Source organism: Convolutriloba macropyga, unplaced genomic scaffold, assembly GCF_964194025.1.
Source record: "Convolutriloba macropyga unplaced genomic scaffold, txConMacr16.3 SCAFFOLD_1463, whole genome shotgun sequence".
In the NCBI taxonomy this organism is placed as follows: Eukaryota; Metazoa; Xenacoelomorpha; order Acoela; family Convolutidae; genus Convolutriloba; species Convolutriloba macropyga.
In genome coordinates this window covers 20,693-45,515 of record NW_027449363.1, presented here as the reverse complement: position 1 = coordinate 45,515, position 24,823 = coordinate 20,693, and the positions used below count along the sequence as shown (strand labels likewise).

Sequence of the window (24,823 nt, the reverse complement as noted above, 5' to 3'; positions counted from 1 at the left end):
TTTAAATTTGCAGCTTCCAACTAAAAATTTCCTCTCATAGAAAGATGTGTAACTATTCTTTGAGGAAAAGCAATCATGATGTAATTTTCTGAACAAACAAGGCCCCTTATAAAATGCCAGAGACGACGTTAATTGTGAAGTTGATCATATCATTGCCACAAATAGTAGCTTATTTTCCCCCCGAAAACTATTCGTATAAATGATGAAAGTAGAAACTAAAACAACAAAATTGATCTGGCTTTTTGCAAACTTCCCGAAAACGAATAGAGATATGAAACGCTAAAAAAATTGACGAAATTTTCTCACACTATTTTGCAGAAAAAAAAACACGACATTTGCTGGAGGTTAATTATGCGTTGCGCAAATGTTGAGACTCTTAGAGAGTCTTGCTAATTAATTTGTATTTTTTGTGTGAAATTTTTTTACTTAAGATGATTGTAAAGTATAGATTCTGTTGCTTCTTTCAAAAACCTGTCAAAAACCTTGCGCGCATTCAAGCCAACAAAAATTAATTCCCTGCAGTTAAGCCTTGAGTTAGTTCACATGAAAGTTAGATTTTATTGCGGGATGATCTCACTTGACAAAAATGTTAATCATTTTTTTAATCACACCTTTCTGTACTTTTTTGTAATGTTTTCTAAATTGCTTTTTAAGCGAACACCTCTGCTGTTAAAATCTTAGTCTTCCAGTGGAAAAATCTCAGTGGGAAAACAACAAAAACTCACCAATAACACAGTATCACATTAAACAACAAGCAAAATACAACAGCCATAACTGTAACTGTTTAACATGTAACACACCAGACTATCCAATCACAGACCCTCTTCATTCTAGCTAATCACATGGAGGCGAGTTTTCGTCAAATAGTTTTATACGTCAAGCGGGTGCCAGGGCAGTTCACAATACTTGGCAAGTTGTGGCCAAAACAACATAAATTGCATGTGGTTTTTCCATGACAACGCATAAAAAGTACGATTTTAACTTGTGGCTGCCGCCGCTATAGTAAAAGATAAGTTTAACTTAGTCTTACTTCGTGCACTGAGAAATCCCATGACAAAATTTCAAAAAGATTGTTCGTGGGATGGTATTAGCAGTGGGCCCATACATGACAAATGCTGAGGCGCCACGACATAACAAAAAAGGAGCATTGCTTAGTAATGGAGTAGAAAAACTTGCTTAAAACTTGACTGAGTCGACAAAGAAAGAGTAGGTAAGTCAAATAATTTGAATAAAATGATTTTTGAAAATGCAGTTGATTGATTATGATGGTGATTAACAGAAAAATCTATTTAGATCTGTTTAATTTTTCTTTGCCGTTTTTTGTGAACATATGGAACCATTTAAAATTTTGCGACCATTTTCTCAGAACTAAAACATTAAAAATTCCCAAATCAGTTGGTTGGACTTGATTCGCGCCAATTTTTTATTTTAAAAAACTATCAAAACATTGATTTTAAATGAAGACTTGTTTCGTTTTCTTTTCTTTCGAAGCAAAAATATTCTATACAAAAAATACCAACAACAGATACGAGCAACGACTTTCACAGACAATGGTTAAAAGGGTTATTTAATGCCTTTCGCTTGTCAGAACAGACAGAATGATTGATCATGTTCGGCTGTACAGTCCAAATTATAATTTCATACTAAAGTTGAAGAGAATATATCGAGTGTAGATAAAGAAACTTTAGTTGATCTCCAAAACTCACAAACACAATCAAACAACTTGCAGCTCCCAAGATAACTATGCCCTTTCAGAAGAGCGTTCATATCTATCGATATATGCATACACAACTCTCAATATATAATTTAACTCTCTTTAATTTGTATGAGACATACAAAATATAATGACCAGTTCTCCTTTAAAATCACACATGGGCTCCTTGTAAATTCCATGTTTTATTGCAATATAAATCAAGATGAAAATTTATTTATTATCCAACAATGTTTCTTTTGTAATGGTGAGTACACTCTTTGTTTTTTGGTCTTTCCGATAATATGTAGCCCCCCCCCATTACGGTAACATGCAATAATGGGGACTAAAAACTCGCTGGGCCGGGTGCTATGACGAGTACCCGGATAGAGGATTTCCCCAAAAATATCGGGGAAAAGAGTTTAAAGAGTTTAAAAATAAAAAAAGATTTACCCCTTGTTCTCCGTTTAATTAAGGTTGGAAAAGAGTTATTAAGTTATTATAAGAGTGTAATTTAAAAAATAATAAAAGTCGAATCGCGTAAAAAAATTTTACGCTCTTTATAATTACACTTTAGTTTTCTTATACTCTTATTATTACAATTTTTTCTTGTACATTTTTACGCCCTCAATTTTAAAACTACATTTTTATAATTTGCACTCTTCCACACTTAATTAAAGAGAGACATAGGGAAATGATTTTTCATTTTTTTACTCCTTTCCCCTTAAAAACGGCCGTAATGAAAAAAAAATTATTTTTACACTCTTTACACTTTTTCCACGTTAAAAAAGCGGAATAAAGGTGGGTTTTTACTCTCTTTCCCCTGATAAAAAGCGGTGAAATAAGCAGTAATCAATTGTCGGACAAGTCTCAAAGTCTGGTTAAAAAAACCGACTTTTCAAGATTTCCAGCATAATCTTGTTTTTTAACCCTCCTATTTTCCCATTCCGGGCTGGGACCGGCATTGGTGGTGTTACAAGTATAACCTATGGCAGAATCGAGCAGAGCACTATGTTAAACCAAAACCTTGCTCAAAAAGTTCCCTCTAAAACAAAACAAAGTAAACAAAACAAAGCACATGAAAATTATAAACATACAACTATCACACACACACATATAAACACACACGCTCACGTTCACAAGCAAAAACAACACAAACACAGGCTCACACACACAAACAAGAAATAGATACAGACGCACTTATACACATCAAATACACAAAAATAGCTCACTTTTGTCGGAAATGTACCATGGTCAGCTTTTGGACCCATTTTTGGAGATTTCTTGTATAATTTGTTTTTTCAACCCTCCCCTTTTTTCGTTTTGGTCTGAGGACCCGCAATTGAGGAGTCACAGAAATTAACTATACAAGAATTGGGCGGAGCACTAGGTAAAAAACTGACTCAAAACGCTCTCTCCATAAACAATCAAAACTGAACAAATTAAAACACATGAAGAATCTAACATCTGTCGGAAAAGTCCAGATAAAAAACATACTTCAAGGTTTTTTCACTTCATTCTGTTTTTTACCATCCTCTCGTTTCATATATACACACGCAAAGATACACAAACACACGCACTCTCACACACATACACACATACACACATGCAAACACAAACACACACAATCAGATTTATAAACATAGACATACACACACAAGCACACACACAAGCACACAGATATGCACACAAAACACACGTTCACAAACACACAAAAACAAACACAAAGGCACACACAAGCGCACACAAACACACGTACACACATATACACACACACACACACACACACACACAAAGCTTAACTACACGCAACTCAGCGAAATGTACAAATGTATAGTAAAGGGAGCCGAAATCGTCCTAGTCCAGGCCATTTTGAGCGAACACCTGACCTTTATGCGCTCGAAATAACAGGGTCTGAAAGGTGGAACGAGCGCACTTGAGTCTGATCATAGGCGGATTCGAGCGCACTTGAGTCATTGGTCTGGGACGGTCTGGACCAGGACAATTTCGAGCGCACACCTCAACCTGGGGTGCTTTATTGAAAAGACCGAAGGGGTTAAAGTAGAGCCTCTTTTATTATGTTGGCTGTCGTCTTCAGGTGCTGATTTCCTCAATATGCGTGAACAAGTGTTTTGGTGACCGAACGTGGTACTTCTCAGATTTGAGAAAAGTGTACGAGTATCGGATGGTTGCGGAAAAGAATGGCGTCAACCAGCGGGAGTTATTCGACATCAGAGGCAGTTCAGGTGGACATAATGGAAAAATATGTTGCTTGGCTGTCAACTACCGATTTGGTAGGGAATTATTTGTGAGCGATACTGGCGAAAACCGGATTATCAGGTTTGTCACGCACGTAATCACTTTTTTGCAATCCATCATCATTTTTGTGTTCATGCTGTATATATATATATATATATATATATATATATATATATATATATGTATATATATAATACATATATATATATATATATATATATATATATATAGATATATATATATATATATATATATATATATATATATATATATATATATATATGTATATATAATCAACATTTGAAGTTCGAGATTTATATGGCATAACGTCACAAAAATTTAATGAATACAAATGGCTTTGAAAAAGTTTATATACCCGTACCCAATTCCAAGTCTATATCAGTACTGAGCAAGTCTAAATGCAAGACGTTTCGTTTTTCAAAACTGGGCAAGTCTTAAAAAGGTCCTCTAGGCAAATGGCAAAACTTTTTGATGTTTATAAATAATTCTTTGGAACAAAGCCTCAAAAGTTTGAGATTAAACTCCTGTTTCAGGTTAACTGTTAACCCTGATTGGTCAGCGGTGCAGCCAATCAGAGAAAAAATAACAGTTCTTGAAGATCGGGTGGCTTACACGATGACTTTTGACGATCACACCAACTTCCTCTTCTTTTCAACGATTGACTATATATGGCGTGTGCATAGAGACGGCTCCATGTTAAGAGCTCTGACTAAATTGGACGACAGCTCTAAAGTTACATCTATTCTTTCAAATTCCCTCAAAAGGTTACAGTGAGATTTCTACTTTTTTAACCGAATTTCGATACCCACCTAATTTAAAACTACGCTGAAAAGAGTGATCACTTTTTGAAAAGCCATTGGAACCATTGAACTATATTTCCATAAATCTATAAAATGTAATTTAAAATTTTTTTAACCATAAGAAAAAACTCAATTTTCAATTTGTCAAAATTCAATTTGTTGTCAAAAATTAAGCCAAGATAACGACAACTGACCTTGGGTCTTGTGATATTACCATTAAAATGAATTTGCTTAATGTGATGCTGATTTTTCTGAGAAAAGACAAACACTTCTTTTTTATTCATATCTTTTTACATCTTTTTTTTAAAAGTTAACATATTCTGGTTAATGTAATTATCAGGTTTTTGAAAAATGCTGTCAATTTTTGTTAGAAGTTCCTGGTCAGTTTTCAAGTGAGATATAATACATGAGCCATCTTAATGTTAATCTTATCGTTAATGTTAATTTACCCTAACTTATTTTAGTGTGTGAATATTTTCTACTTTATTGTGTTAAGTGATGGTTCTTGTCCTACTTGAGAGACATTGGGAAATTTTAACGATTCTTATTTGAGAATAATTACTGTAGGCATACTTTAGCTTATTCATTTTTTATTCCAAATTTTGAGAATCATCGCCAGGATTCCAATTTAATTCAAATTTAGTCCGGATTCCAATTTAGTTCGGTCTTTGATTCTTTAATATGCTTGCTCGACACATGTTTCCTCAAAGTGAGTTCGATTTTTTCTGAATGATCTAAACTGGTTTAGTTAGTATTGTTTCAGGCATTCAGATATAAAATCGAACTGTGTCATAACATTATCTCGAAAATTAACTGTTATTCAAAACGATGTTAATTTATCTCGGTTAATGAATTTTTTTGAAACCATTTCCTTTTTTAATAAGTCGAAACTGCTTCAGTTTTTGAATTTCGAACGACTTTTTTTCGTTATGAAAAATTTGCTATATTTTTCAATGTTGCTTTTTTGCGTATTCTGAGCCAGCTTTTTTAAGGCGTCCAAGTTTTTCTTTTGGAGGAAAAATTAATTTACTAGATTAAAATCAGAAAATTAATAAATATTCACCGGTTAGTAAGTAATAAAATATTAAATAATAGATAGAATAGAAGTTTATGAAAGTTTCTTTATCGAAGACTACTCGCTGTCGCTATTTTCAGCATTTTCGGCCTGGAGAACTGTCATCTCCCTTGGTTGGTTTTGCGAGTACTCATCTTCAGTTTTTGAATTTCGAACGACTTTTTTTCGTTATGAAAAATTTGCTATATTTTTCAATGTTGCTTTTTTGCGTATTCTGAGCCAGCTATTTTTAGGCTTCACCATCAACATATGTTTTATAGATGTGTTTTGTGTTCTTGGAATCTTCTGCACCACTCTTTTGTAACATAGCTGTTATACTCATTCACAAGGAGTATAGTCAATTGAATCGCAAATGGCTTTGTAAGTACTGAGATAAGTACTTGCGTCGCGAATGGACGATTTAGTTGTTACTTTCAACTAAAGCCTTTCTAGATTTGGCAATCGCGGTGCGATTGACTCTAACTGAACTACTCAGTTAAAACGAGAGGTATTTTGCAAGGATTAAATTGAACTGAGCGTTAGCGCTACAAATTGGAGAATGAAAGTTAATGATAATACAGATTATGAAATAAAGTTTGTTCAGGTTTTAATCATACAGAAAGGAAGCAAAGTTTGATTTGTTTACAACGTGAATGAGTATATATCCGGTACAGACGGGATGAACAGACTTAACTGCTAAATATGGGAGGAAGTATATAGCACTGAACTAAAAATGGCATTCGCCCTTCAAAAGGAACATACAACAATAAATTAGTTTAAAATACGGATATGGATACATGAAGGGTATCCATTGCCGTATGACATTTCCCCCTCTTGAGGAAAAATTAATTTACTAGATTAAAATCAGAAAATTAATAAATATTCACCGGTTAGTAAGTAATAAAATATTAAATAATAGATAGAATAGAAGTTTATGAAAGTTTCTTTATCGAAGATTACTCGCTGTCGCTATTTTCAGCATTTTCGGCCTGGAGAACTGTCATCTCCCTTGGTTGGTTTTGCGAGTACTCATCTCCTTGATTTGATCCTCCCGCAATGCCAGCGTCTTGGTAATCAGTGTAACCTTCTGTGTTACGAACTTTTTCGACAATTGTTTGCGATTTTTGGGATTTTTTCTTCAGTGTCCTTTTGCTTTTTCTAATAGAAGACGTATCCGAATCCGATGTATCGCTGACCATGATTTTGCGTTTCGAAGTCTTTCTCAAGATGGGTGTAGGTTGTTTTTGAGTCGAGGAGGTTGTTTGCGTTCCAGATGGCCCTGCTATATCAGATGATACCACTTGCGGCGCGATTGGACTAAAGTTTAATATTTGTGTAAGGTCGGGTCGATTTTTGAATGCCTCATCGTATTTCGGGTTTCTTTTTGGTACTCTCATTTTCAATGATCTTGCGACATTGCTAGCTGTAGATATACAGGATCGTGCCGATGAAATGACACTTACATCGTCTGTGTTTTTTCTGTTTCGCTTTATCTTTTTCTCTCCAGTATTTTTTCGAAAAAGATCTCGTTTATGCTGTTGAATTTTTTTTGTTCGAGAGTTTTTTCGTTTAGTTTCTTTGGGCGTCTGTCTATGTACTGTGCTAAAGTTGTTTCCCGTTCGGCCCGCGTTCCAAATTTGGCGATGTCAGAATTTCTGACCCTTACTTCAGGTTTGGAGGGTTCTTTGATGACGCTCGTCGTTGGGCTTATTTTGCACACTGTACTGCCAGGTGCTAATACTTCGTAGAGGCCGTCCAAGTTTTTCTTTTGGCGCTGGTTTTCATGTATTTTTCGGGCCAACTTCACTTGTACGCTTCTTTCGGAGCAGGGAATTGCACGGTGAATGACATCTGGCTTTATAAAACGCTCTTCCCCGTCTTTCCTTTTCTCTTGTTCCGTTCTTGCGCGGGTACTTGCGGCGCAAATGACTCGCTCAATTTCCGTATCGGAACAAAGAGCTGTATCCGCCCACTGTTCATCTGTGAGATAGGAACGACCTGGGATTGTATCCTCGTCTAAATAGTAATTTATTATTGCATTATAGTTGAGATTTTTACTATCAGACTTAGTTGTAATGTTTGATATAGGTGTGTTACATTTTCTACCGAAATGTGCCTCAAAGGGTGTGGTTGTGATTGTTTTTTGTTTTGATATACGAAGTCGTTGTATTATTGCTTTGAGTGAATTTTCTAGATTAAATTTTTTATTTAACTGTGATTTCATGCAAGCTAATTGTCGTTTAATTGTTTGAATGATACGTTCTACTAATCCGATTGCTCTATGGTCATTTGCGGGTGCATAAATAGGTGTAATATTGTTTTCGGTACAAAATGTTTCAAACTTCTTTCCTGTAAAACATCTAGCTTGGTCTAATCTAATAGTTCTAGGCACTCCATGATGATATATATAATTATTTAAGAATTTGATTACATTTGGACCTGATGCGTTATTTACTATTTCTGCTGTAGGATATTTAGAGTATCTATCTATACTAGTAAGGAAATATTGTTCTATTCCTTTCTCATTTAGAATTGGGCCACCAAAATCTAATTGTATTTCGTCATTTGGTTCACTACATTTAGGTAGAGGTGTCCATTTGCGGTGCGAAATCACTGATTTTAGATTCTAACCAATATCTGTGCAAGCTTTGCACTCACTGGCCTTTGCCAGAATGTCTCTGTGGATGTAAGGCCACCAGATATTTTGAGCTAAGGAAAGCATAGCGAAACTGCCTGGGTGTGTGGAGTGTATGTCCTCCAACACCGCATCTTTAATGGACTTTGGGATCGCAATTCTTTCGTCTAGACAGACACACCCGTGCTTCACACTAAGATCTCTCCAATATGAGAAGAGGTAGGGACTGATTTCTTGTAGTCGTTCTGCATCATTTCGAAGTACACAATCCCTTACTTCTTTCAATATCGCGTCTTTTCCAGTCAGTATTGCTAGAAATTTCCTACTGAACACCTTGTTTAGGGTCTCGGTGAACATTATGTCCTCAGCTTCGTCTATCATACTACCAGTTGGGGTTTCAGTGTGAGTTGTTGCATTTGATTCGGGTGTTGAGGGTGTTGTGTCGGAGAACGTTACTCGTGCTTTAGTAGGAGTCGATTTCGAACGGGTTGCTTTAGCTTTTGACATTATGCTGAGACTATTTAAGGAATTATCTGAGATGAAGGGTTTATTGAGTTTATTCACAAAGCAGTTTTTCTGAGGCAGAATTTGGGCAAAAAGCGAATTATTTTTGGGTGAGTGGTATTTATACTTGGGGATTTGTGTTTTCGCGCTTAATTTAGTGTTGTTAGGTGTATTACTTGACCTATTACCATTAATAGGCTGTATTAAGGATAATTGTTCAGATTGTTCACATTCTTTACTGTCTACGATTTGCACCTCTTTTGCAGCCAATTTGTTAATGGAATGTGAATTATTTACTTTACAGCGATTTGGTACAAATTGTAATTTTGTAAATTTAGGTGGCATTTGCGGCGCAAATGGATGTACAGAATACGGATTAAATTTAGAATTAGCATGTGTTAATTGCGGTGCGAATGGAGGTTTCAGTGGTGAACTGGTTAATTGCGATGCGAATGCTATATCACAATTAGTTGAATTATTGCTTTTTGATATGGTTAATCGCGATGCAAATGGTTGTGTAACTTTTGGTGAAGGCAAATTCAACTTTAATATGTTTTTAAATTTTGTAGTTGTAGTTTGTCTATTGGTAATTAAATGTTTCATTGAATCACGGATTTTAGAAATTGTTGCTACAACAAAGTGCTCGTCGTATGTAGATATCTTTTTAGCTCTTGCAAAAGGGTTTCTAGAAATGTAATCAACGAGTCCCATTTTTGCACCTGGCATATGCTCAATCGTGAAATTGTACGGTAGCAATCTATCTATCCATCGAGACAGTCGACTATTGTATGACTTATTTGATCGGTGTTCTTTAAGTATTGACAATAGGGCTCTGTGGTCTGTTACTACCGTAAAGTTTTTCCCGTATAAGTAGTATTTAAAATAATCGATTGACCAAACTATCCCCAATAGTTCCAATTCGTTGACGCTGTAGCGTTCTTCCGTTGAATTGAGGAATCGCGACGCGAAGGCTATTGGTTTCCAACCATCCGGTGTATTTTGTTCCAATGCTGCCCCCAATCCTGAACGGGAGGCATCACATTTTACACGAACATCCAGTTTAGGGTTGTAATGGCTATTTTCTGTACTATTTGCTATTTTTTCTTTAATCTGATTAAAATGTTTAGTATGTTCGTCCGTCCATATGAATTTTACTGATTTCTTCAGTAGTGGTCTAAGTGGATGACATAGTTGTGCTAAGTGAGGTATAAATTTGCCAATATAATGTACTGACCCGAGAAATGATCTAAGGCGTTTTAATGTTGTTGGTGGTGGTATTGTTAAGATTGCGGCTGTTTTGCTTTCTAAAGGTGATATTCCAGTCTGTGTAAATTTGTAACCAAGCCATTCTATTTCAGATTTAGCGAAATGACATTTCTGGAGGTTAATTCTCAAGTTATCGTCATCTAATTTTTTTAGACATTTGTGGACGTAGGCTAAATGATCTGCTTCAGTGCCGGTACTAACGATTATAATATCGTCTAAGAAACAGTATGTGTTTTGTAAACCAATAAGAGTATAATCCATGGCTTTTTGAAACTCTGCCGGCATATCTGTAAGTCCATAAAAACCAGTTTTGAATCTATATGTACCTGTAGATTCTCCACATATGATGTTAAAATTACAGTGTTTTGCTGTATCGTGATGTAGTTTTAATTGACTGTATGCATATTTGAGATCTAATGTGGTGAAATATGCTTGTTGACCATTTTGTGTATCTGTAAGATGTTGTGATATGGTGTCAATTAACATTTCAATATTAGGCATTTGGTATTTGTTTTTATGTATTGCTTTATTTAATACTTTTGAATCTAATGCGAGTTTTATCGACTGATCTTTTTTTACTGTAATTACAATCGGGGAGATGAAGTGTTCGTCAGAGCAACTAGATAGTTTTTCGATATGACCCTCAATCTGTAGTCTTTCTAACTCGTTTGATACTCTAGGTTGGAGATTTATCGGAACACGTCGACCTTTTTGATGCTTTGCTGTGAACGTTTGATGAAACTTTGACTTTGCTACATGTGTTTTAGATAAACCAATTCTCGATACTAGATGTGGAAATTGCGTCGCGATTGACTCTTTAATTTTACATGTAGGATTATTGATGTTATAAACACATTTACCAGTTTCTGGTTGTTGTTGGACAACTGCAAGTCCCAAAGTAGTGAACAGATCTCGTCCAATGATATTTTTGTGTCCATCATCTACCACAGTCAATATTGCTGATTTGTCTTGCCATTGATTGTAGGCTACTGTGGTCTCCAAGTGTCCAATGACCTTGATCGGCTCATTTGAAAAAGTTTTCAAATTCCTTTTTTCCGTCGATTTTATCCATTTAGCTGAGTTTGTAGATCGTAGGACTTTGTTTGCTAGACTTTGTGTGATGATACTCACAGCACTTCCAGAGTCAATCATAGCAGATGTTTGTACTTCTCCTATTTGCACTTCTACGTTTAATGGTTCTAATTGATGAACTGAATCCGAAGAAATCGCTGCTACGTAGTCGTCAGAGTCGCTATCATAGTTTGAGTCGTACACCTGGTCGTACAATTGTTGATAGCTCGTGATATAGTTTACTGATTCTTCATCATCACTTTTTTCCGGCGTCTGGTCGATTTGATTTACATTTGATTTTTGAGTTTTCTGAATTGGAAGCTGTGGCAGTTTTGTTTTTCGACATTTTCTAGCGAAATGACCCATAATACCACAGTTATGGCATTTTTTTCCATTCGCGGGACAAACCTGCTTATGGTTGTGGCTCCAGCGAAGACCACAATCCATACAAATACTCGTATATTGGTAGTTTTTTGGGATAGATGCGTAGCGAGTGAAGTCTCGCATTGTGGAAGGTCCATTTGCGTTGCGATTGCGCATTGAGTTATCATTGATGTAATTCACTGAAGTATTACCTGACATCAAGTTTTGGTTAATTTTCTGCTGGTTCTGTGCTCCCATTTCCATTTGTATGGCGATTTCCAATGCTTTTGGTGGGTCTACTGTTTCCTTCAACAACTCTTTCTGAGTTTCGTGATCAAGCATATTTAATATGAATGCATCACGAATGAGTGTAGTTTCTTCACTACCAAGATTACAATTTTCCGCCAATTCTATGAGACGGCCGTAGAAACTTTCTACCGATTCTCCTTTTTGTTGTTTACACGAGTAGAAAACGAAGCGATCGTAAGTTATATTACGAACCTTTGTAAAGGAGTCCTCCATTGCTCGCCACAAATCTTTCAAAGGTTGTTTTTCGATCTGAAAGTGAGGATACTTGCTCTTGAAGATCCGTCGCCCCTCTGTGCCAATGCTTAGATATAGCAATGATATTGTCTTCTGTTCACAAATTTCACATGGTTTGTCACCACAGAGGATCCCGATTTCTTCAATCTTTGCACAACGATTTTGCCAATTGACTTTCAATTGTTGGTTTCGGACTTTACGATTTCTTTCCGTTGCCTGTGTGTGATTCTCTACCGGTGCTTCATAGGTAGGCTCAGGCGGGTATGTCACTGTTGCTGGTGGATCACTCAACAGAGTATCCAATTGGATCCCTTCCTTAGCAAGTAGAGCCAATTTCCACTGCTGCGTCCATTTGATCCACGTCAAGGAAGGTGTTGCTGTCGGTTTCTCCCAGAATGCTTCTATATGGAGTGGTGTTTTCTTTGAGTCCACTGCTGGCTGCGCCATGTTATACTCATTCACAAGGAGTATAGTCAATTGAATCGCAAATGGCTTTGTAAGTACTGAGATAGGCACTTGCGTCGCGAATGGACGATTTAGTTGTTACTTTCAACTAAAGCCTTTCTAGATTTGGCAATCGCGGTGCGATTGACTCTAACTGAACTACTCAGTTAAAACGAGAGGTTTTTTGCAAGGATTAAATTGAACTGAGCGTTAGCTCTACAAATTGGAGAATGAAAGTTAATGATAATACAGATTATGAAATAAAGTTTGTTCAGGTTTTAATCATACAGAAAGGAAGCAAAGTTTGATTTGTTTACAACGTGAATGAGTATATATCCGGTACAGACGGGATGAACAGACTTAACTGCTAAATATGGGAGGAAGTATATAGCACTGAACTAAAAATGGCATTCGCCCTTCAAAAGGAACATACAACAATAAATTAGTTTAAAATACGGATATGGATACATGAAGGGTATCCATTGCCGTATGACAATAGCTAATATCTTTTATTGGAGAGATACTGTTTGAGCCTCAATACTAGAATCGTTCCATCTAAATTATCTGCAGGTTTCATTTACTTTATGAAAGAACAATAGGAGAAAAGACTTAACTACCAGGGTTCAGTTAGGGATAAATCCACAAAATTTGGATGCGTGGGTCACCGATCATACAACTTTCTTTGATCTCATAATATGTCATGTATAAATTCAAGTAATCGTACTGGGTCATATATGATTTCTTGGTAATCATATGAAGATCATATACGATTTCGTGGCAATCAAATGAGCATATATGATTTCTTTGGTTTAATGCTAGGATCGTACTCAGAAATCAAGTATGGACAATAATAAATCATATATGATCCTTGTATGAAATCAAATACTCTTCAACCCGGCGGTGATGGCATTAATGCAATAGCCATTTTCTACTTCAAATGTACCTTCAAGGGAAAACACTCAAGGTCGCTGTCACTAAGTAAAAAAAATGTAAGCGAGAACATAGTAGCCAATTAAATTTAAGTTTTTCGAATGCGCATATAATTGAGTCTAATTTGAAGAAAGCTCGGAAAAAGTGCAAAGAACATAATTTCATTAAACATAGTGATTAGACCTATCAAATAAAGAGTCGATGTACTTAATTGATTTTGGTTTTTTGTACGGTTTTGTACCGAATGGTGACCGGTTTGGATCTTAAGTATTAGAAACTGACTGATACCTGTTAAAAGAGCATCAGAAAGACTTTGCCGTCGAAGACACTTGTTGCTACGATCATGCTCGAATCTTAACGTGAGGCTACTGTAATTGGTTTTCCAAAAAAGTTGCTGTATTTTGCAGTTTTTTTTGTGATGAAAAACGTCGAATTGAAATTTCAGTGGACTGTTTTTTTAGATTATCAGCTACAGGGTACTGCAAACTACATACAAAAAGTTGCAATTGTTTAAGTTCCTTTAGCTTCACCTTTTTAATTTTCTGGATGTGAGTGCTGGTGATTCCAAAGGGATAATACGGAATGGCTTGGTACCAAATTCACCCCACCCCCCCCCCAACCCCGAAAAAAAAGTTTAGAACAGTAGACAGTCCACGTTAATGAAATTAAAAGCATTTTAGTGAACTTATTTGGAGTACTTGGCGAGATTCAGACCAACAGGGGCAACTATTCATCTCACACCTGCCTCTCATCACGTGCACAAATCAACTGCTCAACCTCAACGCCAAATTCGAACATCTAACATTACTGAACGAAGACAGTCTATATGCCGTCGATTCTCTTAGTTCGAGGGTTTTGAAACTGAACATTGCGCTAAACTCGCCAGCTCGCACAATGAATTTGTCGCCCAATCACAAATTTGGTAAAGCGAATGTTGAAAATGTTTCAAGTGGAACAGTAGCAGCAGCTGGTTTGTTTGTTGAAACAGTAAGTACATTATACCTTAGAGAACAGTTTTAAAATTACCCGCCGATTAGAGGATTTTGGGACTAGGAAATAAACCCCCACGGAAAAAAAACCCACTTAACCTTAGATAGGAAATTAACCCCCACGGAGAATAACCCCCACGGAAATAAATCCACTTTTTAGAATTGAATTTCGGTTGTGATAATTTGTTCGGTTGTGATAGTTTCATATCAAGTCCCACGGGCCGCTGAGGCATATCCATCGCCCGCGAGGCATGGCCAAACGCGCTAAATAAGCAGCTCTTTAATAGTTAAGTGGGGGTTTATTTCCGTGGGGGGTTATCAAAATTGAAGTGGGGGTTTTTTACGTGGGGGTTTGTTATATCTTTTATTACTGAACAGTTTAGGATTCGCGGTGCGAATGCTTTGTCTTAAGAATTGAGTAGCAAGTGCTGGCCAAATACACAACTACTTGTGTATCGTGAATTATGTTTATTGGAAACGCGACGCGGATCCACTGCTAAGATTAACTTAGGATTATGAAGAGCGTTTGCAGAGTAACTTGAATTCAGATTGACTAACTGAGATTATGATTACTAATAATAAACTGATATGAACAAAATATGAAATAATTTAGTAGACTAACGGGAATATTAATATAGGTGAATAAATAGAAGTCATAACTTTTAGTTTATAAAACACATGATATAATTATAGATATAGAGGGTAAATAATTTAGTACACATAAAGGTTTCGATATATATTTAGGTATCCATATGTATAACGTTTCCCTCGTGACAAAAAAAAATTTAATGTATTTACAATTTATTAGTATCAACACAAAGCATGAAACTGAATGAGATGAACATAACTTAACTCAAAATGTAGAGGTACTACTATTGTTAAATAATTGTGTAAATGTAAGGCGAATACGCGTCATAATTTAAGCATGTGAAGTGAATACATTGTACTGAATAATTTAAATGCACACACAGAAATAAATGGATTCGCAGGGCGAATACTGAAAGAAATTAAAGGCTGACAAATGAGGATGAACTGTAATGAATTAAAAGTAAAATTAACATTAGATTTGGATCAGCAGAGCGGGAACAAGACTAAATAAATGAATGTAGTTTAAAACAGTTTTGCTAAGTTTTTGGATTTAAATTTCATTTTCGGCATCCCAAACCGACATTTCTCGTTCTTGCTCATATTCAAAATATCGAACTCTGGGGTCCGGTGGTGAAACTTGTCCCAATTGTAAGTCGGGTCGGGGAGGTGACGGGATTCTAGATTGTTCCGCCGTTTGAATGAGGGCTACCACCGAATCTGACTGTTTTGGTCGTTTCTTCTCTTTTTTATTCTTGCGCTTCTTTGGTTGAGCAGAACTTGTTGAAGCCAGAGAACTTGTAGGAGAAATGTCGGCATCTGTTAAGCCATAGAATTGGGGTCGATTGCGCTTGCGGCCTTTTGTTTGGTCGTCCTGTGTCTGTGCGGAGGGTACTTGTGATGCAGGTGTAGGTGGGGCCGGTACAATCGAAATGAGGGGCTGGTTTTGAGTTGATACGTCTTCTTGGATTCGTGGGGACATTAAGGCGTCTTTTGAATAGTGGTTTATTCGGCTTGCGGACCGTTAGTGCACGCGATACGTTCGAATTCACAGATGATACTACTGATGTAGTATCACATTGGCGATGTCTGATTTTGATTTCGCCCCTCTTCTGTTTCTTAAGATCGTTGCTATGCTTCGCGATCTTAAATTCTGTGGTTTTTTCGTAAGGGGCAGGGCGTCGCTGGGCATATACCCACAAGTTGGTGGATCTTTCTGCTTTAGTCCCAAATTTTGCGAGATCACTATCTCGGACTTTCACTGGGGTTCTGCCAGGCTCATTGATTATCGTCGTTGTTGGTGACGACTTGGTGACGAAGGATCCAGGCTTTAGCACTTCGTACAGACCTGCTAGTTGTCTTTTTGCTCGTTTCTTTTGTGGTAATTTTCGAGCCAGTTTGACATTAAGGGACTGTTCTGTCCTGGGGATAGGGTCTGTGATCTGCGGATGAGTTATAAATCGGGACTCTTTAATGTCGGACTCCCGATAGCGTTGTCCTGCGTCTAAGGAGGCCTGGCACATCTTCTGCTCTATCTCAATGTCACTTCTGTTGGCACTGATCCATCCATTTTCGTACAGCAAATCCTCCGCAGAAACTGTCTCAGCATCTAAATAGTGATTAACAATTTTTTCATAAGTTAGATTTTGACTTGACGGAAGTGTGCTAATATTCCGTAAAGGAGTATTTGCAGGGCGACCGAAATGAGCTTCGAAAGGTGTTTTCATTGTTGTTTTCTGCTTAGTTAATCGTAGATCAGAGACTATTTGTTTTATTGCTTTAGCTGTGGAAAATGTATCTTTATTTTCGGCTTTCATGCAAGCTAAACGTCTTTTAATTGTTTGGATCATTCGCTCCACCAATCCAATAGCTTTATGATCACCGACCGGAGCGTCGAGAATGTTGATATTATTTTCGTTACAATAGCTTGTAACTTGTTTACCTACAAGACAAGTTGCTTGGTCTAAGCGTATTGTTCGCGGGATTCCATGAGTATATGCATAATCACGAAGAAATTTTACTACGTTTACCCCATTAGCATTTTCGAATATTCTAACAGTTGGATATTTTGAATAACGGTCAATACATGTTAAGAATTAAATGTCTTTGTCTTTATCATTAATTATCGGACCCCCAAAATCAATCTGTATTTCTTCGTTTGGTTCTTGACAAGCTTTGTGTGGGTGCCATTTAGATTTTGGTATAATAGGTTTCAGATTCTTACCAATATCCGTACACGGGACGCAATCGGATGTTTTTGCTAAAATTTCCCTATGCATGTAGGGCCACCATGCATATTGGGAGAGAGATATCATCTCCCAAATACCCGGGTGCGTCATGTGGATGGATTCGAGCACCGCCTCCTTAATAGAGTTCGGAATGGCCACGCGTTGGTCAACACACAGACACCCAGATTTCACGTGTAGATCCTTCCAAAAGGAGTGGATTTATGTGCTCACTTCTTTACAGCGGGCCTCGTCATCCTGCATTACACAATCGCGGATCTCTTTCAACACCGCGTCTTTGCTCGTGAGTACCGCCAGGAAAGATTTAGTGAAGAGCTGGTTGAGGTTGTTTTCAAATACCTCTTCCCGAGAGAGCTCGATGTCATATTCCTCGGGTGATGATGATGCTTGGGTGTTGCTGGGTCCGGCTCTGGTAGATGAGATGGGGGTGGATTGGGTGCGAAATGTCACTCTTGGGGTGTGTGGTGAAGTTGATGGATTGTTTTGTGGTGCCTCTTTTGCTGACATGTTGATATGAAGTACTTGCTGTGTGGAGCTAGCTATCAAATGGCAATTAGAATTTTGCGACTGGATTCGCGATGCGAGTGTGGTATCAGATTGAAGCAATTGATTTGCACGGCAATTAAAGTTAGAAATGAATTCAGAATTGTAATTGTTTACTTGTGCTCGAGGAATGAATGGACTAATTGAGGCATTTGAATTATGCGCGCTAATTTTAGCAGGTTTGCAAGAGTGGACTCGCGTCGGGTGTACTTGTTGCTTGTAATTACTAGTTATGTGCCGCTTTTGGAAAGGAATTATATCTGCGTTACTAAATAAAGATGTAATCGCGTCGCGGATACGGGAAATTGTTGCTACCATAAATTCCTCATCGTAATGATTGACACTTTTAGCGTTCTGATTTGGTTGTCGCGAAATATAATCAACCAAGCCCATCGGGTACCAGGAATATGTTCAATGTTAAAATCAAATGTTAGCAAACGGTCAATCCATCGTGTTAATCTACTGTTGTAAGATTTATTAGAGCGGTGTGATTTTAAGACTGAAAGAAGTGCTTTGTGATCTGTTAAAACTGTGAAAGTTTTCCCAAATAGATAATATTTAAAATATTCAATGGCCCAAACCACCCCAAGTAATTCGAGTTCATTTACACTATAACGTTCCTCATAGCTATTAAGAAAACGAGATGCAAAAGCTATTTTTTTCCACCCTTCGCAATCTAATTGTTCGAGTGCAGCGCCTAAAATTGGCGGGATGCATCACATTTGATGCGCGTTTCCAGTGTTGGATTAAAATGAGTATTTTCCGTAGCGTTTGCAATAACAGTTTTGATATGTTCAAAATGTAATTGATGATTCTAATTCCAAATAAATTTTTCGTTTTTCTTTAGTAAAGGTCGAAGAGGGTGGCATATTTTGGCAAGATTAGGTATAAATTTGCTTAGATGATGAACGCTACCTAAAAATGACCGTAATTGTTTCAATGTTTTTGGGGCTTTAATTTCCGCAATTGCCGCTGTTTTAGATTCGATAGGTTTAACACCACTTTGTGAGAATGTAAAGCCAAGCCAATTTATTTGATGTTTTGCGAAGTGGCATTTGCTTAAATTAATTCTAAGGTTATCTGCTTCAAGTTTTTGGAGACATTTGTATACGTATTTGAGGTGCGATTCCTGGGTGCCTTTGCTAACTACGATTATGTCATCCAGAAAACAGTATGTGTTAGTCAGCCCAACCAATGTATAATCCATTGCCTTTTGAAACTCGGCCGGCATATCTGTAAGGCCATAAAATCCCGTTTTAAAACAATACGTACCCGTTGCTTCGCCGCAAATGATATTAAAATTACAATGACGTGCAGTATCTGGATGCAGCTTTAATTGGCTATAGGCATATTTTAGATCGATTGTTGAAAAATAGACATTATCTCCCAGAATTGAGTTATTAATATGTTGTGAAATTGAATCGATGAGACTATCTATTTTTGGCATTTGATACTTGTTTTTGTGGATCGCTTTGTTTAATATTTTCGAATCAAGAGCTAATTTTACAGATTTGTCCTTTTTGACCGTAATTACAATGGGAGAAATGAAGTTTTTATCCGAACATTCTTGTAATTTTTCAATGTGTCCTTTAGTTCAGCGGATACTTTGTCTAATAAATTTATAGGAACACGGCGGCCTTTTTGATGTGATGGGGTATAATGTTTGTGGAATTTTGAACGAACTGTATGTACTTTGGACTTACCAATTCTGGAGATTAAGTCGGGGTAATCAATAGCAATCTGTTTTTTGATTGGGCAATATTCTTGATCTACCTGATTGATTGTTACTTGATTACTTGATTGATGTATTGAAAGTCCAAGAGCTGGAAACAAATCTCTACCCAATAGAGAACGATGTCCGTCCGCCACTACTTGAATTTCGATTGGATTCGCGTACCAATTGCTGCTTTGAATGGAAGTTTGGAGGATGCCCACCGTATGAATAGGTTCATATGAAAATGTTTTCAATTGTTTAGGATTCGCTTCGCGTATCCACTTTGATTTTGGGTCATGGGAAATGATTGAGTTCGCCAAGGATTCATTTATTATTGTACATACGCTGCCCGAATCCACCAAAACCTTTGTTGGTGTATTGCCGAGAGTTACAGGAAGATTGGTTGCGTCCACCGAAGTTGCGGAATCTGTTGAAGATATTACTGCTACACAGTTATCGTCATCTGAAGAATAATTTGACTCCAAATCGGGATCAAAATTGGCCGAAATTTGATTGACATCTTCATTTTTATCGTCTTTTTCTACGTTATTGACTCGCGGTCTAGGTTTTGGGTACGAATTGGGATCTTTAGGTTTGCGACAAACCTTTGCGAAGTGGTTCTCAATACCACAGTTATTGCATCTTTTTCCCCGAGCGGGACATTTATTACGGTGGTCGGCGGTCCAATTAGATCCACAGAAATGACAGGTTGTAGGCTTTTTCCGTGCGGTTGTATTCATATTGGAGAAAGGGGTGGCATTCGCGATACGTGTCCGTTGTACTTGGTTAACCGTTGACTGTGACTCGGTTTTGCTTGCGTTCATTTTTAGTTGGTTTAGTGTACCCATCTCAATATTAATTGCTATTGCCAATGCTTTTTCCGGGTCTACTGTTTCTTTAAGAAGTTCCTTCTGAATGTCTTCATTTTGCATATTCGCGATAAAGACATCCCGGATGATAGTGTCCCCTTTATCTCCTAGATCAAAGTTTTCCGAAAGTTCTTTGAGATGTCCATAGAACTTCTCAACAGGTTCTGCCTTTTGTTGTTTTCGTGTGAGGAAGAGGTATCTATCGAAGGTTATATTATGGATCCGAATGAAGTTTGTATTTAGAACGTCCCAAAGATCCTTCGCTGAGATTGTTTCGAGGTTGATGGTTGAATTTTTTGAGTTGAATACACGACGCCCTTCCATGCCTAAGCTCAAATATATCAGAGAGGATGCTTTTCGATCACATAACTTCCATGGTTTGTCACCACAAAGTACGCCGGCTGTCATGACACGTTGACATTGGTTTTTCCACGCTGTTTTTGCCTGCTCATTGCGGGTACGTCGATGTCGTGCTGATTGTGCCGTCGGGTTGTCCACTGCATCCTCATATGCTGGTTCAGGAGGTAAGAGAACATGTTCTGGAGGGTCTACCAAGAGAAGGTCCACTTCAATTCCCTCTCTAGCGTGGATTGCGAGTTTCAATTGTATTCTCCAAAACTCCCAGCGAATTGGGGGTTCTAATGTCGCCTTTTCCCAAAAGGGTTGAATTCCAAGTGGGGATTTGCCGCTGTCCTTTGTCGCTGACTGCGCCATGTTATATCTTTTATTACTGAACAGTTTAGGATTCGCGGTGCGAATGCTTTGTCTTAAGAATTGAGTAACAAGTGCTGACCAAATACACAACTACTTGTGTATCGTGAATTATGTTTATTGGAAACGCGACGCGGATCCACTGCTAAGATTAACTTAGGATTATGAAGAGCGTTTGCAGAGTAACTTGAATTCAGATTGACTAACTGAGATTATGATTACTAATAATAAACTGATATGAACAAAATATGAAATAATTTAGTAGACTAACGGGAATATTAATATAGGTGAATAAATAGAAGTCATAACTTTTAGTTTATAAAACACATGATATAATTATAGATATAGAGGGTAAATAATTTAGTACACATAAAGGTTTCGATATATATTTAGGTATCCATATGTATCACAGGGTTTCTTTCCGCAACCGAGGATTTTGCCCAATTCCACCGCTTAAAATCGGGGATAGAAGTTGACCCGGTTTTCCACCGTTAAAAATTGGGAATAAGGGTGGAAAGGTGGACAGATCGGAAGTTCACTCTTAGTTCACCTCTATTTCTCGACAATTCCGCAAAATTATAATTTTTAACGTCGCCCGGATTTCCCTCTCAAATTTTTTTTCAAACTGATAAGTTGCGCTCTTTTTAATTCATTGTCCGTTGCCACCAACTCTGTTCTCAATGTTTGACTCCATTTTATTACAGAATGAAAAACCATGTCAAATTATTTAAAATTACCGGTTAATTGTTGAGCCGGTAAAAGTCGATTTGAAGAAACAGTTTCATACTCATACTATCCCCTGTAGAATTTCACCATTTATAGTTGATATTTCTACAGCTTTATAAGGTTGTATTTGAATTGCAATGAGTAGTCAGGCCATTATCAGGCGATGCAAATTATTATAAGTAAAAAAACAGGCATCCAATTATTACACACAAGCCCTAGAGTTGATGAAAACCTAATCAGGGCAAATTTTTGCTATAGAAACAGTTATAATTGAACTACTTAATCGTGAAAGCCAAGAATCAAAATTTGGGAAATAGTATTTCAAATTAGTCAATCAATCATTTTCAGCAATCATTGCATTTTTGGATTTAGGGAACGAAGTTGATCTACCTGGATAGTGGGCTGAGACACGTGATCTATTGTATCCAGGGTGAATGCAGTGCCATGCCAGACGTTTTCACAACCCAATCCACTCCAACTGATCTCAAACTGAACCTAACAAGGGTTATCCCATCAGGTAATCATATAAACACTCTGGACATTTTCAGGTCACATTTCAGACGCTCAAAAGACCCCAGATAGTGGTATGTTCTCCAATCCATACCACTATCTCTCATCATAACAGCTGGGGTTCGCGCACCATGGGTTCCAGGTTTAGATGCCAGACCGAAAATCTGGCCAGACGCACTTCTGAACGCACGAAGTACGCACCAAGTTTTTTGAACGTGCGATAGTATGGACATGAACGCACAAATTTGCAAAATTGGAGCGCTCTAATTTTGCTTTGGGACACAAGAAAGTCTGGTCATAGGTAATTTTGAACTCGCGAAAGTCTGGACATGGGTACCTTCGATCTGGGAGGGTCTGGACATAGACATGTTTTGTCGGGGATGGTCTGGAAATATGGAGTTTCCGTCTGGGACCTCAACCTGAGGTGACTCAGAATATGCAGATTCAAAAATGCCGCTGTTCAGGCACAGGGCCCGACCGAAAGTTTTCTACGCTCTTTGTTCTAAAGACATACAGGAGCCCACTTGTAAGCTGCCTATAATGCTCTGGCCAGAGCGGTTTTACGAACCCGGAGGTTGGTGGCAGAGTAAATGAGCGCAGAATCAGTATAGATACATTCTGTTTTTCTGAATGGTCAGTAATCTGTACGAGTCGCAACTTACACGGGCCAGTCTTGATGCTCAGCATAACTCCCGCCAACAAGTTTTGATTTACATGCAATTCGAACTTCCGCGTGGATACTTGTAACATTTGGTTTGCGTAGCAAGTCGTAATCACTAAGCTAAAAGGGCTATGCGGCAATTGCCTACAAACTAGCTTATATATAAATGGTGTGTATACTATTATAGTAATTACCAGTTATAAGCTGCAAAAGTATGATTACTCTGCTCAGACTTAATTTTGGGGTATGAGTAATTTTCAGAGTCTACAGGATAAGTTTAGCCTGGGTTATCTCCATGACCTCAAAATAATAATAATAAAGAAGTGCACATAAAGAGATTTAAGAAGTTCTGGAGATGCAATGCTTCAGAACTGAATAAGTTTTTACACTTGAAATGTGTTGGTTCAGCGCTGGAATGCTCTGAGACTCAAGTCCGAGTAGCCACCTAACCACGTGATGGCATTCACTCAATTTTACGCGCCGTTTATTTTTTCAGATAGTCTTCAACATCATTGTTTTACGATTCAAAAAACCTGCTGGTTTCAAAGCAGTCGGCATATTTTAAATTAATGAAAGGTGCTCGATGAAAAACTTGTTTGAAGTGGTGCCAGCCATCCAGTAATTAAATCTTCATTATGTTTTGCAACTTCAGCAATTGTCCATAATTCTAGGCTTGAAATTTTCCAAAACAAAGCAAAATGTTGGGTGCGATTGTTCCACAGTTGGAAGTTTTGCAAATTCTGAGTTCAAGTGAAATGAAGTTTTCTTCGTAGAAAGTTTTCACTTGGGTGAGCATGTGGCTGAGTAAGAGTGTTTCGTCAAACATGGGCTCATCAGCATTTGGCATTCTTGTTTCATTTAAAAAAGATTTACGCGCTCTAGGTTGACTATTTTCTGAATTTCTATAGTTAAAACATGCTTATGCCCAGACATTTGTGCGTTAAAAGTTGCCTATGTCCAGAATATCGTGCGTTCAAAGTTACTCATGTCCAGACTATCGTGCGTTCATTCGTGCTTCCGAACCAAAATAGAATTTCGATCTGGGACCTCAACCTGGGCAGGCACTAACTAGGTTAGAATATCCTAATATAAATAAACCAGGTAATCTATTTCATTGTGGAATGACGAAGTCCAGCATCACACATTTCATCTAAGCATTAATATATCCGTTTGTTTTTCACAGATATGGAATGTTGCAGTTCCAGGTTGTCTTTACAATCTTTGTACTAATGCTCCGTGGCAAAACAGTTTGTTTTTTTTCCTTCAATTTAAGCATTAACTTTGACAAAAAGAGATCAAGATCTGAAAAAAACACCGGTTTCTCTTACAAGAATTGATTTTGAATAATTGAGAATCTCATTACACAGAAAACAAAAGACACAAAAAATTAGTTTTCCAAAAACTTTCCAATTAGTGCTCACGTGAATGCAGAAAACTCAATGGAATTGTTCAAGGTACATTGCCATTCAGCCCAGCCCAAAACACCTAATGATGGGTTATAGTTTTTGGCAAGCGGAATAACAGTCTTTGCAACTAAGTAAAAAAGATTTGAATTATTCTGAGCGAATAACAAAACTGTAATTTACAGTAGAATTTAGAGATTTACAGGAGTGAAATGATTAATAGAACAAGATGGCGATCTGACTTTGGGATTGATAAAGACTCAAAAATTAATTGTATGTGTACCTT

At 37.3% G+C, this 24,823-nt stretch overlaps 1 protein-coding gene across 1 annotated transcript in view; it reads left to right on the top strand.

Moving 5' to 3' along the window:
* Positions 1–1,710: 1,710 nt before the first annotated feature.
* The window catches only part of LOC142354986 (uncharacterized), a gene marked incomplete at its 3' end in the record, with an annotated part of 39,725 nt that continues 16,612 nt past the window's right edge, over positions 1,711–24,823 (top strand). The window contains exons 1-5 of the mRNA XM_075407305.1: positions 1,711–1,958; positions 3,789–4,030; positions 4,504–4,734; positions 14,261–14,567; positions 22,336–22,480. Coding sequence (XP_075263420.1) covers positions 1,917–1,958; positions 3,789–4,030; positions 4,504–4,734; positions 14,261–14,567; positions 22,336–22,480 — 967 coding nt within the window. The remainder of the gene's footprint in view (positions 1,959–3,788; positions 4,031–4,503; positions 4,735–14,260; positions 14,568–22,335; positions 22,481–24,823) is intronic.